This window comes from Pseudophryne corroboree, chromosome 7 (genome assembly GCF_028390025.1).
Source record: "Pseudophryne corroboree isolate aPseCor3 chromosome 7, aPseCor3.hap2, whole genome shotgun sequence".
Lineage (NCBI taxonomy): Eukaryota > Metazoa > Chordata > Amphibia > Anura > Myobatrachidae > Pseudophryne > Pseudophryne corroboree.
Genome location: NC_086450.1, coordinates 219466901 through 219484194, shown reverse-complemented (window position 1 = coordinate 219484194; position 17294 = coordinate 219466901). Strand labels below are relative to the sequence as shown.

At 41.4% G+C, this 17294-nt stretch overlaps 1 protein-coding gene across 1 annotated transcript; it reads left to right on the top strand.

Moving 5' to 3' along the window:
* Window positions 1-13968: 13968 nt before the first annotated feature.
* On the top strand, window positions 13969-15360 carry LOC134944102 (paraneoplastic antigen Ma1 homolog). Its single transcript, XM_063932669.1, has one exon. The coding sequence runs from the start codon at window positions 13969-13971 to the stop codon at window positions 15358-15360; it is 1392 nt and encodes a 463-aa protein (XP_063788739.1).
* The last annotated feature ends 1934 nt before the right edge of the window (window positions 15361-17294 follow it).

Genomic DNA, 17294 nt, shown 5'->3' with positions numbered 1-17294 from the left:
TCCAAAGGATGGTTGTGAATCACTTACCCTGAAAATAAAACTGAAGCACATATACCAGAATAAGGAAAAAGAAGTAAAATGCTACTTAAGCGTATTCTGGCCCACATGGTAACAATCACTGTGCCTTTTCTCATCAAATAACACACATTTTTAATTGGACTCAATTTCTTACTTTATTCTAATTCTTATTAATTCCCTTTTTTAATGTTATGTGTTGTCTAAATGTATATATACTGGTATTAGGAAAATTAGAATATACTATAAAATTTGGATTCATCTGTGAGAAAAACCTGTGAATTATGTTTATATTTTAAACAGTGTTTATTACAAATGTATTTGCTTTTTATGGAAAAATAAAAACACTATTAGAAATAAAACTTGTATGACATTGTGTGTATCATCGGTTTGCGCTAGAAGAAAATCAAACCCTCCTAATGCTTTGCTATCAGCCTGTACTGTATAATCTAGCTTGGCCAATATTAACTTAAGTTCAGCCGTCACTGAATGGACAGAGCACAGCAGCAGCCACTGGAGTAATGGACACAGCACAGAACAGCAGCCACTAGAATTGATGAACACAGCACAGCAGCGTAGACTGGAGTATCACAGTGTGAAATGGTGCCCGTATCACCGCCGCAGGGACTTACTGTATATAGAATCCAAAACTCACAAAAATCTGATGACAGGATAATTAAATTTTGCCTTAATTTGGAATCTGAGCAAGGGGGGGGAGGGGACGGGACTGAGCTGGTGCTCGTATTCCCTCGGATCCCTGAAGTTTGGGTAGGCTTGGTTTTTGGAAAACTGAGTCTGCTCATCTCTAATATATATTTATAAGCAATCACTTTCAACAGCGCGCGTCTGAGCACTAAACGCTGCTGCCGAACTATGGCATCAGTGTATCCACACAGACTTCACCCATGGGAACCAATGTCCCACATTTAGATTGCGGGCGAACAACAAAACAGTTCCCAGGTGCCGGAAGTGACATCTAGAATAGCAGTGGTAACCATAGTAACAACCAAGCTCTAGAGAAGTCATATGTTTCCTGGAAGTGACCACGGAACCAAGACAATTATTCAGTAATAAATGGAGCTAGTGAATTGATACAGATCAACATATATAATCAATAAAAACATATACATACATTTAATAGTAAAGATCAGATTTACACAAATCTAAATAATCAGGGATGTTTATCATATGATGCCACCCAATATATATCTAAGCTAGTAACATGTGCTTGGCTCATTAGTTGTATTATCCAAATAACAGAATTGTCAATTCAACAAAGGCAACTAACTGGGAATAATAGCGTAGGAACTCTATAACATCTGCATCACACAAGTCTCACAGTTCATGTGATGTTTGAGGAGATGTATTCTGCCTGACACAGGGTGTTGGAAGCTGCTGCCTGTAATAATAAATCTGCAGTTGACACATCCAGGGCATTTGTAAGCCCCATTCACACTCTGTAGCCAATGTTTGCCATGATCAATTCTTTGGCTGATATCTGAATATGTTATTCGTTGTTTCAGATTTTGGCTACGCTTGTAGCTAAAGAGTGAAACACATTCACAGCTATCACATAGTGTCTGATTGTTCTGTGCCAATGCTTTAAAATTGCAGAATGTATTACACCTGATGAAATGAAATAGGTACTAGAGAACACCAGCCAGTCCTCAGATGTAACCTTAGGTTTTGGTACAAGTAAGGCTTCTCTGGTCATATTCATACACTTGATTTTAGCTTCTTTGAATTCCTTTTTGTTATATCCACAATCAATAAAGTCCTGTCCCATTTTGTCCAGCTCCCCTGGCAGGGACTGTGGATCTGAAGTGATTCTAACCACTCTTAATAGTTATGAGAGGGGGAGACCTTTCTTTGATGGTTGCGAATGGAAGCTGAATGCTAATAAAAGAGTATTTTCATCAGTCGGTTTCTTGAATAATTCAGTAGAAAAACTTGCAGTATCACAGTTAATTTTTACATCAAGGAAGTTTATGGTGTGTGAGTCACAAGTAGACATAAACCTAATTGACCCAAGGATCTTATTAAGGAATGCCACAAAATCCATAAGTTCCATTTTGGTCCCAGTCCATATTAAAAAAGGTCATCTACGTACCTAAGGTATAATGCTATATAGCAAAAGTGCTGTCTGTTCCCCATGACATGTATTTTCTCATACTCATGCATAAGGAGATTAGCATATGATGGGGCCATATTGGACCCCATCACAGTGCCTTTGAGTTGTAAATAAAAATTAATTGTCAAATAAAAAATAACTTTTATGCAGAATTCATTCCATGAGAAGAAGTAAGTACTCTACAGGAGGATCATGGAAATATAGACTGGAACCAATGGCAACCCTGACTGCCTCAATACCTTCTGTATTCAATATTGGAATAGAGACAGGTGACATCTAGGGTCACCAGTAGACATCCAGCAGGTGGCTGACCAAAGGATGTAAGGTTTATTTAAGAAATTGAAGGTGTTTCTCAAATAATATTGTGTGTGTTGTACACCTGTTTGTAACTGAAAATCAACAAACTATAAATATACAGGTTGAGTATCCCATATCCAAATATTCCGAAATACGGAATATTCCGAAATACGGACTTTTTTGAGTGAGAGTGAGATAGTGAAACCTTTGTTTTTTGATGGCTCAATGTACACAAACTTTGTTTAATACACAAAGTTATTAATAATATTGTATTAAATGACCTTCAGGCTGTGTATATAAGGTGTATATGAAACATAAATGAATTGTGTGAATGTAGACACACTTTGTTTAATGCACAAAGTTATAAAAAATATTGGCTAAAATTACTTTCAGGCTGTGTGTATAAGGTGTATATGTAACATAAATGCATTCTGTGCTTAGTTTTAGGTCCCATCACCATGATATCTCATTATGGTATCTAATTATTCCAAAATACGGAAAAATCCGATATCCAAAATACCTCTGGTCCCAAGCATTTTGGATAAGGGATACTCAACCTGTATAAATATTCTAGCTGAAGTACTCAACATTGCCCAGGTTTAAATTTTCCTGTTATTAAGTTATCAATGAGTTGGACGTAACTGACAACATATTGAAAATAGTAGCTTAGTTGCTCTTCCAGCACACCCATGAGGTGGCTGCCCATTGTAATTTTTGTTGTGTCACCAGTAGCCCTGATCCCCAGCTTTTCTTCCTGTTCAGTTTTCTAATCACTTTTCCATTGCAAGATGGGTTTAACATTTTCCTTGTGTTATAAATGTTGCTATTCTCAGGGTTTTGGGTACTTAACATTTTTTTGTATTCCCACCTCCATTTTTGTCAATTATTTTAGTTCATAGACTTATGGTTATTACTGTCAGTTATTGCAGGTCATTGAATTATGGTCATTTCTGTCAGATATTACTGTTCATTAAAGTTTTTATCCAAATCCATTCAGTGGAAGGCCCAGAACAGGCTTCCTGTGTTAAAGTTCTGTCCAGCATTCACCAATGAGAGGCCTGATAGGGATCCCCAGCCCATAGTATATCTTCTGGGATCTTGTGTAACATTTCTGTGAGGTTTTCTTCCAAAATCATCCAGTGGAAATCCCACAACAGGCTTTCTGGGTCAAAGTTTAGCCGAGCATACACCAACAGGAGGTTGGACTGGGTGCCCAACCACCTGGTATGCCTACGAGAATCCAGTGTTACCACTCTGAAGTTTTCTTCCAAATGTATCCAGTGGAAGGCCCAGAACAGGCTCCCTGGGTCAAAGACCTGCCCAGCATACATACAGGAGGTCTGACTGGGTGCCCAATCACCTAGTATGTCTACTGGAATCCAGTGTTACAACTCTGTGAAGTATTCATTCAAATTCATCCAGTGAAAGGCCCACAACAGATTCTCTGGGTCAAAGTTCTGGCCAGCATAAACCAATGGGAGGTCCGACTGGGACCTCAACCCCCTAATATGTTTTCTGGAATCCAATGGTGCATTCTGCTAAGTGGCCTGACTGACACTAACCCCTAGTATGTATTTTGGGATCCATTGTTAATGCTCTGTGAAGTTTTCTTCCAAATAATTATAATGGAAGGCCCACAACAGGCTCTCTGGGTCAAATTTCTGTGCAAAGTACACCAGCAGAAGGTCCATGTGGGACCCAAACCCCCTAGGGGGCAATGTTCTTATGTGTGGCCCTGGCCCTTAAAGGGTTGGGTTTTTTTTTTATATAAACCTAGCCTATATTTTAAGTTGGATAATGAAAAGTGTATGTACCAGGTTTAGTCCAGATCCAGAGAACAGGGTTGCACACACACAATTTCTTGAATATAGATTTGGAACTAAGGCTCCAACAATGACCCCTATTGAATTATTGGTATTTACCATTCATTATGGGGGTGCTATCAACTACAGCTATGGTAAGTACAATAGAAAAGGAGAAAGAAAGGGCCGTATTGTCAATGTTCATCGACAATACAGCCCTTTCTTTCTCCTTTTCTATTAGTCCAGATCCATCAAGCCATGTAGGAGCCTATGAAGAACAAACATACAGTACATACATATTTTCACACTTAGCATATGCTGTATTGTATATAGAGTATTGAATTAAGGCTGCGGCACTCGGAGGCTTTGAAAGGCAAAGTATATTGGAAAAGCTCACAATGTGTGTACTGATGCTTTGGAGCACAACTGCCCCATTTTTAAGGTGAGAAGTGTATATATATATATATATATATATATATATATATATATACACTTATATACTGCATGTATGTGTATATACAGTGTGTGTGTATATATATATATGTGAATATGGGTAGGTAGGGGCTCTGGCGACCAGCTGGTGTTTATATATAAAAATATTTAGCGGACTAAAGTAACGTATATAATGGACAGGATAAAAAACTTTTTTTGTAAAAGAATAATAACAATTTATTTTGCCAACAGTAAAAAACACTAGCTTTTAGAAAAACTGTTTTTTTCACAAAACTACATATATGATAAAAATGTAGTAAAACAGAATATATACTAAAAAGCGGATACATAAAAATCTTAAGACATAAATAGAATAAAAGAATTTGTAATTATTAAAAAACAGCTTAACTTAAGATGGAGGGTCATACAGGCAATCCCTATATATATATATATGCAATTTGTAAGGTATCCTCAACAGAAATGTTGCCTATTGTAATGCTGTTAGATTAATTGAATACAACTGAACCTTGAAACTAGAGATGTGCGGCTGGCACTTTTCGTGTTTTGGTTTTGGTTCTAATTCCACTTTCGTGTTTTGGTTTTGGCTTGGTTTTACCAAAACCACCTTTTCGTGTTTTGGTTTTGGTTTAGGATCTGGATAATTTTTGAAAATAAACAAACATAAAAACAGCTAAAATCACAGAATTTGGGGGTAATTTTGCTCCTACGGTATTATTAACCTCAATAACATTCATTTCCACTTATTTCCAGTCTATTCTGAACACCTCACACCTCAAAATATTGTTTTTAGGCCTAAAAGTTGCACCAAGGTGGCTGTATCACTAAGCTAAGTGATACAAGTGTGCGGCACAAACACCTGGCCCATCTAGGAGTGGCACTGCAGTTGCAGACAAGATTGAACTATTCAAAAACTTGTCCCCAAACAGCACATGATGCAAAGAGGAAAAAAAGGTGCACCGAGGTTGCTGTATGACTAAGCTAAGCGACACAACCACCAGGCCCATCTAGTAGTGTCACGCAGTGGCTGAATGTCGTGAGTGGGCTGCAATTGTTTGGTCCACTGACAGCATCTCCAGCACAACCCTGTAATTTTTTTTAAAATTCTGCAATTGGTGGACTTATATGGCAGTACCCCAGGACTAATACAGCAGTACCCCTGGACTCATATGGCAGTGTCAGACAGGATGGCACTTTTCAAAAACTAGGCCCCAAACAGCACCTCATGCAAAGATGTCGAAGTGGTGCAATGAAGTAGCTGTATGACTAAGCCAAGCGACACAAACAATTCCCAATGGAATTATATGTCCAAATCACTGGAATTATACGTCCAAATCACTGGAATTAAATGGCAAAATCACTGGAATTATACGTACAAATCACTGGAATTAAATGGCAAAATCACTGGAATTTTACGTACAAATCACTGGAATTATACGTCCAAATCACTGGAATTAAATGGCAAAATCACTGGAATTATACGTCCAAATCACTGGAATTATATGTCCAAATCACTGGAACTAAATGGCAGTACTACTGGACATGGAAGTGTCAGACATGGCACGTTAAAAAAATAGTCCCCAAACAGCACATGACGATAAGAAGAAAAAGAGGTGCAAGATGGAATTGTCCTTGGGCCCTCCCACCCCTCCCACCCACCCTTATGTTGTATATACAGGACATACACACTTTGGCAAACCAATAATTTCAGCGACAGGGTCTGCCACACGACTGAGGCTGAAATGACTGGTTTGTTTAAGCCCCCACCAATAAAAGAAGCAATCTCTCTTTGCACAAACTGGCTCTACAGAGGCAAGATGTCGACCTCATCCTCATCCTCCGATTCCTCACACCTTTCACTGTGTACATGCAAGGGCATCCACATTGCATCTTTTTCAGTCTGGACCAGATGTCAGCCTTCACTCCTGACTGCCCTGCATCACCGCCAGCGGGTGGGCTAGGAAATCTTATCCTTTCCCTCGCAGCCTCAGTGGCGGGAGAAATTGAAGCTGTTGACTGGTCACGTTCCGCTTGAGTTGACAATTTACTCACCAGCAGGTCTTTGCACCTCTGCAGACTTGTGTCTGCCTGAAAGAGAAATACAATGTTGGCTTTAAACCTAGGATCGAGCACAGTGGCCAAAATGTAGGGCTCTGATTTCAACAGATTGACCAACCTTGTATCCTGGCAAAGCGAATTAAGGGCTCCATCCACAAGTCCCACATAAATAGCAGAATCACTCCATCTTAGCTCCTCCTTCAATTTCTCCAGCTGCTTCTGCAGAAGCCTAATGAGGGGAATGACCTGACTCAAGCTGGCAGCGTCTGAACTAACTTCACGTGTGGCAAGTTCGAAGGGTTGGAGAACCATGCACACAGGGCCGGCTCTACCATTAGGCAGCTTTAGGCGGATGCCTAGGGGCGCCAGCTCCTGGAGGGCGCCACTGAATTTATCTAGCAAAAAACTGAAGGATGTCTCTGTATGTGGCCTCCTCCTTTTACACAGCGCTTTCTGTTGCTGTGGGTCTAATCAAGTGCAGCTACCACTATCAGGCTGTACCACATAGTGTCTCAGTGCTTCCTCTGTGCCAAGATGAGTAACATCAAGTCATGTGAAGGCACATAGGATGCGGATGTAACTATGGCTCCCGAGGGGCACCCCCACGGCTGCTCCTCATAGCCCTGATGCACCTCCTGCAGGGGGGTTGCAGGTTAGGGGGCACCGGGTTGAAGCTTTGCCTAGGGTGCATAGTGACCTTGCACCAGCACTGCATGCACAAGACAGAAATCATTCTCCACTGCGCTTGAATCAGGTGCATTCCCCCTCCCTTGCCTATATTGTAGGTGAATTTTTAGGCTTTAATGGCCTTTTGCTGCTCCTCCATCCTCTGAAGCATATAGAGTGTTGAATTCCACCTCATTACCACCTCTTGCTTCAGTTGTTGGCAGGGCAGTTTCAGGAGTGTTTTCTGTCGCTCCAGTCTTCAGCACGCAGTGGCAGAATGTCGAAAGTGGCCCACAATTTTTTGGGCCACCGACAGCATCTCCTGTACACCCCTGTCATTTTTAAAAAAATTCTGCACCACCAAATTACTTGTATGTGCAAAACATGGGACGTGCTGGAATTTGCCCAGATGTAATGCACGCACAATATTGGTGGCGTTGTCCGATATCACAAATACCCAGGAGAGTCCAATTTGGGTAAGCCATTCAGCGATGAGGTCCCTCAGTTTATGTAAGAGGTTGTCGGCTGTGTGCCTTTTATGGAAAGCGGTGACACATAGCGTAGCAAGCCTAGGAACGAGTTGGCGTTTGTGAAATGCTGCTACTGTTGCCGCTGCTGTTGTTGCTGCGGAAGGCCATACATCTACCCAGTGGGCTGTTATAGTCATATAGTCCTTAGTATGCCCTGTTCCACTTGTCCATATGTCCGTGGTTAAGTGGACACTGGATACAACCACATTTTGTAGGACACTGGTGACAATTTTTCTGACGTCTTTGTACATTCTCGGTATCAACAAGAATAGGTTATGATAAAATACCGTGCGCCAATACTGGCTGCCCTTGAGTTCAAGATGGATGGAAAAGTGTCACCCAGCACTTCAGTTATCAAGACAACGAGGAGATACCATTTGAATCCCGGGGCGCTCAGAAAAAACAAATAAAATAAATACTCATAGTGTATTAAGTATAGACAAATAAGGACCAAATAACAAAAGTCTTTTGGTGCGTCTTGTACCTAAAATGTTGGTCTAATGTTTTTAGGAGTAGACATTCATGCTTTTTGTTGGAGCTGGGTTTTCACCAGTATCAGTTCCTAAAACCTTTGACTCCTCCTCCAGAACACGATACCCAAAAGAGAGAAATAATAGCCTCCGATGGTGTAACACTTTTTAATCACTGCTTAAAACATATAATAACAAATGGGGAATAGATGGTCTCTCACCCGGGATTCAAATGGTACATTCTCGGTATCGCCAGCCTAGTGAAGTGGAACCTAGATGGGATTTGGTACCGGGGACACACTGTCTCCATCAATTCTCTAAGTCCCACTGAACTAATGGAGGAAACCGGACGCATGTCTCACACCAACATAAGTGTCAAGGCCTCAATTATCCGCTTTGCAACAGGATGACTGCTGTCATATTTCATCTTCCTCAGAAATGACTGTTGGACAATCAATTGCTTACTGGAAGTAGCACAAGTGATCTTCCTGCTTCCCCTCTGGGATGACGATCGACTCCCAGCAGCAACAACAGCAGCGGCAGTAACAGCAGGCATACCACTCAAGGATCCTCCGGAGGAATCCCAGTTAGGAGAGGACTCCTCAGTCTTGACAGTGACATGGCTTGCAGTACTACTGATGTTCCTAACTGAGGAGGAAGTTGACGTTGAGGGAGTTTATGGTGTGGCTTGCAGGAGCTTGGGTACAAGAGGAAGAAGGGGTTTAGGTGTCAGTGGACTACATACGCTCTTACCCAAAGTTTCACAAATTGACACTGACTTATGATGAATGCTCTGCATAAGGGAGGATGTTACTAGATGGTTAACATCCTTACCCCTACTTATTACAGATTGACAGAGGCAACACATGGCTTGACACCTGTTGTCCGGATTTGTAGAGAAATAATTCCACACCAAAGAGGTGGCTTTTTTTATAAGTTTGCCCAGGCATCACAATGGGCTTATTCATCCCAGAGACAACAGATATCTCCCCTGGTGCCTGACTTAAATAAACCTCATCACCAACAGAATTCTCATCGTCAACTTCCTCCTCAGTGCCAGCAACACCCATATCCTCATCCTGGTGTACTTCAACAGTGACAGCTTCAAATTCAATATCAGGAACTGGACTGTGGGTGCTCCTTCCAGCACTTGCAGGGGGCGTGCAAATGGTGGAAGGAGCCACCTCTTCCTGTCCAGTGTTGGGAAGGTCAGGCATCGCATTCGCCGACACACTTGGACTCTCCTTGGGGATTTGTGATACCTTCTCAGAACGCACAGTTCTTTTCTGTGCTTTTTCCTGCTTAACTCTTTTAATTTTTCCAGCGGGAGGATGAGGGCTTCCATCGTCATTTGAAGTTGAACCACTAGTCATGAACAGAGGCCAGGGCCTCAGACATTCCTTGCCACTCCGTTTCGTAAATGGCATATTGGCAAGTTTACAGTTCTCTTCAGACCATTTCAATTTCTTTTTTTGGGTCATTTTACTGAATTTTGGCTTTTTGGATTTTACATGCCCTCTGTGTCATCTGCCAAGGCATCGGCCTTGGAAGATGACGTTGATTGCATTTCATCGTTTATGTCATGGCTAGTGGCAGCATCTTCAGCACTAGGAGGAAGTGGTTCTTGACCTTTCCCTATTTTTCCTCCAAATTTTTGTTCTCCATTATGTTTCTGGAGATATATAAAACAATATGCGGCACAGGAATGACTGATGGCCAGGACACTTCCACTGGTCTGATGCAGCACAACACAGCAACACTGTAAGGGACTTGTTGTTATTATTATTATTATTATAATATGGCAGCAGTGGACATATAGCAGCAGCGTATACCACTCTGATTGCCTGGCCCCAGGAATGACTGATGGCCAGGACACTACCACTGGTCTGATGCAGCACAAGACAGCAACACTGTGAGGGACTTGTTGTTGTTGTTATTATTATTATTATTATTATTATTATTATACTGTAGCAGTGGACATATAGCAGCAACATATACCACTGTGACTGCCTGGTCACTGGAATGACTGATGGCCAGGACACTATCACTGGTCTGATGCAGCACAACACAGCAACACTGTAAGGGACTTGTTATACAGCACTGTACATATGGCAGCAAAGGACACCACCACTGTGACTGATGCAGCACTACACACCACCACTGTACTGATGCAGCACAATACAGCACCACTGGACAGCACTTTACAAATGTCAGAAGAGGACACCACCACTGTGACTGATGCAACACAACACACCACCACTGAACTGATGCAGCACAATACAGCACCACTGGACAGCACTGAACATATGGCAGCAGAGGACACAAGCACTGTGACTGACCACGGACACTGAGGACACTGAAAGAACAGAGACATGTCCTCTCTGTACACTCTCCAATGCCAAAGTGAAAATGGCGGGGATGCGCGGCTCCTTACATGGAATCCAAACCCTGTGAGAATCTGACAGCGAGATGATGATGTTTTGCCTCGTTCTGGTTTCCGAGTCAGGCGGGAAAACTCGAACCTGGCTCGGAACCGGACTCAAATGGTGAAGTTCGGTATGGTTCGGTTCTCTGAGATCCGAACCCGCTCATCTCTACTTTAAACAGCAATGCCATGCGTGGTATTTTTTTTTGAGGATACCCTACAAATTGCATGTACTATTGAGCAAAGTCACGCTGGAAGCTGACCATTTATATCCCAAGTGCCGGGTCATTGGTGGAATGCATATACACACATATATATCCCTAAATGTACAAATGAGAGGGTGCACAATATGGAATTAATTGCTAAATTATGCAAAGATGGAAATATCTCCTAATGGAACTGTTAATGTTAACTTTCAACAGAACATTTATCTACCTACTTTCCATCAGGAACTTACATATGCTGCTTTGCCAGTGGGGAACCCATTATGCTGTATTTTTGTCAAGTGTTTGTAAGTGCATATTTGTATTAAAACTTTGGTTGTGTAATATGAATATTAGGCTGTTGATATATGAAATGCTATGTGTATGGTATATATTTATATTTATTCATGTATTGCTATGTAATGTATGTATAATATTGTAAATATATGTATACAGATGGAATTAGAGAGGATTAAATGTGTATAAATTGTATAGACAATGTGGAAAAAGTGCAGGGGTGTTTAACCTTGTGGCCTATGGTAGAATAGTGCAAAGAATACAGGGAGAAAAGAATTATATAGGTTCAGTAGTTGCTGTCAGTAGCCATTGTATATGGCACAAACAGTTGTGACAGAAGGTTCTGGGGGGATCGCGAGCGCCCGCGAGCGCTACAGTGCCACTGACCGAGGAGTATAGCTCGAGGCTTAGGCGGGAAGAAAAGGACAGTTGTGACAGAAGGTTCTGGGGGGATCGCGAGCGCCCGCGAGCGCTACAGTGCCGCTGACCAGGGAGTATAGCTCGAGGCTTAGGCGGGAAGAAGGGGGCCACGAGCCGTAGCTCAGGGCAGTATAAATTAAGCTCCCCGCCGGCACTTGTCAGAATGCTGTTCCCCTGTGAGAGCGCACGCCTGGATTTCCTATGCCGCTGACAGAGCTGTCACAGTGGCTGGCGGAGTCCAGGTGATGTAGCCAGAACAGGATTGACTGAGGAGTGCGGAAAGGCAGCGTGGCGGGTACTAGCGAGTGTACTCACCGCTGTGCCGCTGCTACCCGAAGTGCCAGCGGGGATCGTGAGGCAGAGAGGCGCAGTGTGATCCTGGCATAGAAGGGCTGAGGAGGCATCGGCGCTCGGCGGAGCGGAGGAGTGGTGGTGCGTACTACAGCGGAAGCTGTGTAATCCAGGAGGTGGCAAGTACGGAGGGGTCCCAGAGGCGAGCCAGCGCCAGCAAAGTGATGGCGGCTCATAGCAACCAGAGATGCTATTCTGGTTGGTAGAGGTGGAGCCGAGTCAGCGCCAGTGAAACACAGAGGGACCTCAGCCCTGCCTACCACTGCATCATTGAATAGAAGGAGGAGTCGGGGGAGCGCTCAGCTGCAGTTCTACTAAACGTGTGAGTGTAAAATCCTGCACCTCTCTCACACCTATGTACAGGAACACCAGTGCTAGGCAACATTAGTATCCATTGAAGTAGTAAGCACATATATAAAGTGACCAGAGTGACTTATACTAGCATACCCTGTATTATTCTATGAATAGAATAGTAAGAGACATTTTAAGTCTATAGGTGTGGAAGGTAGTCTTTTACAAGCATTAACTATATCCTGAAATACAGAGAAGTTGGCAGGATCTGAATTCGGGACTTAAGATATTTATATACAGGGACACTGGAATAACACCATAAACTACTAATAGCATATCAATCAAGTTTCTGCAATAACTCACAGCACCCTAAGCTGATTGGGCCATATGTAAAAATACATATATTCCTGAAGCCATAGGAAGGAACTGTCAGCTGTCTAGATAAGGCGAAGCTTACTGTTGCAACAGGGAGAAGAGGTGTTGTTGTATTTAATCTGCTGTCTACACTGCATACCAGCAGCAAAATACCTTTTAGTTATCTCAGGAGAGGATCAGACTAAATTAGCTGGCCCAAATTGACTATGGCTCTCCCAGTGATAAACAACTAAGCTGGGTATAATCTCTGAAGAGAGGCTGGGTAAAATTGTCTACAAGAACCAGCCAAATTTTATATAATTACAAAGAGACTTGTAGTTAAAGGCTGAAGGATTTAAATGATCTAAAATCTACTGTATATTCCATTTAGTGTTTTTTCACCAAGATATTGCCTCACCTATGAGACAGTCTATATTTATACTGCACTAGCAGAAATAGTAATGGAAAGCTGATGTCGGTTACAACTGAGGAAAATTCACCTTTTACTAAATCATCAAAAGAGCAACTTAGTTAGCAATACAGTGCAACATACTAGACAGGATTTGCTACAGTAGCATTTAAGCATTCAGACCATCACCTGGCATCACAGACTAACAAAGGAAAGGAGAATATTATTTTGCTACGGATTTGGTGTTAAATATTTATTCTAAAGTACTGTTTCATTTTATGAGTTTATTGGCCATTGTAGTGCACTACTATATTAGGAGTACCCGGGTCACTCTCATACTAACATTAAGGTAATTTTTGTGTGTTGCATGCAAATTACTTGTATAGGTTCTGTGAGGGAAATAGTTGTATGAGATAGAAAACTGTAATTTATTGATGATAAATATCTACATTCACCTTTTCACTATGTTTGTGATAATTAAATACATGTGTTATACTTACCATATGCTAATGTGAATTTAGAAAATCCATCCGGAGATCCTGGAACTGCAATCAGAAGAACAGGTATAACATTGAGAGAAAAGGTGCACACATATATACATTTATGAGACAGACTGATTTACAGTTAATATTTATTACTAGAAAGAGGCTTACCCAGGCAAGCCATAATATTGAGCTTGGGTGGAGGCACAGACATTAACTAACCATCCCTTAGTGGGATAAGTAAGAATCTCATATTAGAGCATTAGGGGAGGGGTTACATTTGGAGGCAAGTCTGCTGAGATATGAGTTCAGTAAGAATGGAGAATTTAACAGAAGAGGATATATACACTTGGTGTATGCAAAAAGAGAAAAATCCTAAAAAGTGTATAGCAATAGGAGGAAATTTCTCTGAATTTTCAGATGAAGAAGTCATTAGAACAATTATAGACAAATTATATGGGGTTAAAAGACCTAAGATTGTGGACAAATGGAGAGAAGAAATAGCTATATTAATAGAAGCTGAAAGGGAGTTCGATCCATGTATGATCCCAATGATGATAATGGCAAATGAAGAAATTGGGAGGCGGTGGTATGTTTTCTGGCCTAAGAGAAAAGATGAGGAAGCCAGTAATGCACACATATCCACTTCTGTGGATACCCCTGAAAGGGAAAATGCAAATAGTAATACACAAGGAAATGGTGCAAATGTAGATGGGTCACAGTTTGAGACAATGGTAGATAGAGTGGTTACCCAGTTAGAACGCTGGCACTATGAAGGGAGCTATAGAAGATTACGAATATTTTCAGGGATAGTACCTGTACCACTAGGTGAAGAAACGTACGAGTCTTGGAAGGAAGCTGCTGTTCAGCAAGCTGAGGAATGGCAATGCCCAGATCAAATAAAAAGGCAGAGAGTGGTTGAAAGCTTAAGGGGGCCTGCCATGGGAATAATACAGGCAGCTAGACGAAGTAATCCACAAGCTACTCTAGAGACATATTTTGAGGCTCTAGATTATGCCTATGGTACATTAGAAGATGTAGGGGATTTAACATCTAGGTTGCATCATACGTTCCAGGAACCTGGAGAAAAGTTAAGTGCCTACTTAATAAGATTGGACAAACTTTTATACAAGATAGTAGAAAAGGGTGGAATTACCCGGGATGAAGTAGATAGAAGCAGAATGAAGCAGTTATTGAGGGGAGCACTGACAACTGATTCTGTGGCCCAGAAAATTAGATGCTCTGGAACAAGGGAACCTACTCCTACTTTTAATGAATTGTTAAAAGAAGTAAAGCAGGAAGAAGTATTAATCGAAATGAGAGAAAAAACAATTAAAAAGGTTAAAGTCGTTCAACCCTCTATAGAAGTAAATCCTTTTGAAGATAAGATAGTTAAAATGATAGAAGAGCAAAATAAGAAAATAGAGCAATTTATAGCCTCTCAAAATAGCAGAAACTCAGGAAACTCTTCTCAGAGGAGTAGTAACAATTCATCTGATCGAGGCATGGGAAGAGGAAACTCTTACAATAATAGGGGAAGAGGATGTTTTAGATGTGGTAGAATGGGACACAGAGCGTTTGAATGTAATGCAAATACTGATGGATCATCTTCAGGGACTCCTGTAACAAATTATAATACACATAGAGGAAATTCTACGGGGCAGGGAAACGAACCGGGGAGGGCTGTGAACCCCTCACAGTCCCCCTAGAAGTCAGCTACTGTGCAATGGGGAATTCCTGGTGGAACGGGATAGTGCCAGAGGGTCTATTGGGGCCTGCCCCTATAGTTCCTGCATCTGATAATGGAGTTAACTGTAAAGTACTTTTAGACAGTGGGTCCCAAGTGTCTATAATTTTTGAAACATGGTATAATGATCATATATCAAATGTACCCATACAACCACTTAGTGGGTTAGTCATCTGGGGATTAAGTGTCGAAAAGTACCCCTATTTGGGTTATGTACAAGTAACCCTTGAATTTGATAGGAAAACACCTGAAGAGCCGTTAGAAGTACCCTTTATTGCTCTCGTATGTCCTAAAATTCAGGGAGAAAGAAATGGGCCCCTGTGATTGTGGGGACTAACACTCAGTTATACCATGTACTATCAAATTGGTGCCAGGATGAAGATGGACGAGATAGGGGTGTAGGACATACCTTGCTGGTACAACCAGGAACCAATCTCAGTGAAAATGGGAATGAATTTGATGTTTGTTTTCAGGAAAGTGACATGTTAAAAGAAGAAAAGGTTTCTTTAATTAAGGAATTAGAATACAGGAAACAAGCGTTCTCAATAGGAGAATGGGACATAGGAGAAGCAAAAGGGGTGGAGCATGGCATAAAGTTAAATGATACAAGTCCTTTTAGAGAGCGTTCCCGTAGGATAGCACCTGCGGATTTTGAGGACGTTCGGTTACACCTGAAAGGATTACTGGAGAACCAAATCATTATTGAGTCCCGTAGCCCATATGCCTCTCCAATTGTGATAGCAAGAAAAAAAAATGGAAAAATCCATATGTGTGTAGATTATAGGACACTAAATTCTCGAACAATACCAGACCAGTATACAGTTCCTAGGGTTGATGAGGCATTGGATTGCTTACAAGGGAGCAGGTGGTTTTCTGTACTCGACCTAAGAAATGGATTTTATCAGATCCCTATGTGCCCAGAAGATAGAGAAAAAACAGCATTTATCTGCCCATTGGGATTCTTTGAATTCTTGAAGATGCCACAAGGTATAAAGGGAGCCCCTGCTACTTTTCAAAGGACTATGGAAAAAGTTATAGGAGACATGAATTACAGAGAAGTTATTGTCTACCTAGATGATATTATTGTTTTTGGAAATTCCCTTGCTGAACATAACTCCTGTCTATTAAAAGTGTTGGATAGATTAATAGAGGGAGGACTGAAGTTATCCATCGATAAGTGCCAATTATGTAGGTCCTCTGTGAAATAATTGGGACACATTGTAGGTAGGGAAGGGGTGTCAACTGACCCCGCCAAAGTTGATGCAGTGAGGAATTGGCTCCGTCCAACTAAATTGAAAGAACTTAGATCTTTTTTAGGGTTCTGTGGTTATTACCGCCGGTTTGTCCCGAACTATTCTAAAATTTCAAAGCCTCTTACTGATTTGACTAAAGGGTATCCCCCAAATAATAAAAAGAAAACCACTAAAACAATATCCAACCAATGGCTCAAACCAAGTGAACCATTCGGAGACCGATGGGATCCTAAATGTGAAATGGCTTTTCAAGCTCTAAAAGAAACACTGACCGGTGCTCCAGTCCTAGCATATGCTGATCCAACCCTTCCATATGTACTTCACATAGATGCTTCACTAGAAGGAATAGGAGGGGTATTATATCAGAAGCACCAAGGTGAACTGAAACCCGTTTCTTTTACTAGCCGGGGCCTATCTATTAGTGAAAGGAACTATCCTACCCATAAGTTGGAATTTTTGGCTTTAAAGTGGTGTGTGGTAGAAAAATTCCATGACTATTTGTATGGTGTACCTTTTGAGGTACACACCGACAATAACCCTTTAACTTATATACAAACAACAGCAAAACTCGATGCTACTGGACACAGGTGGCTTGCAGCATTGGCCTTGTATAATTTCTTATTAAAATATAGACCTGGAATTA

Coding starts and splice junctions, on each gene's coding strand:
- LOC134944102 (XM_063932669.1), top strand. CDS start 13,969: ATGGAGAATTTAACAGAAGAGGATATATACACTTGGTGTATGCAAAAA.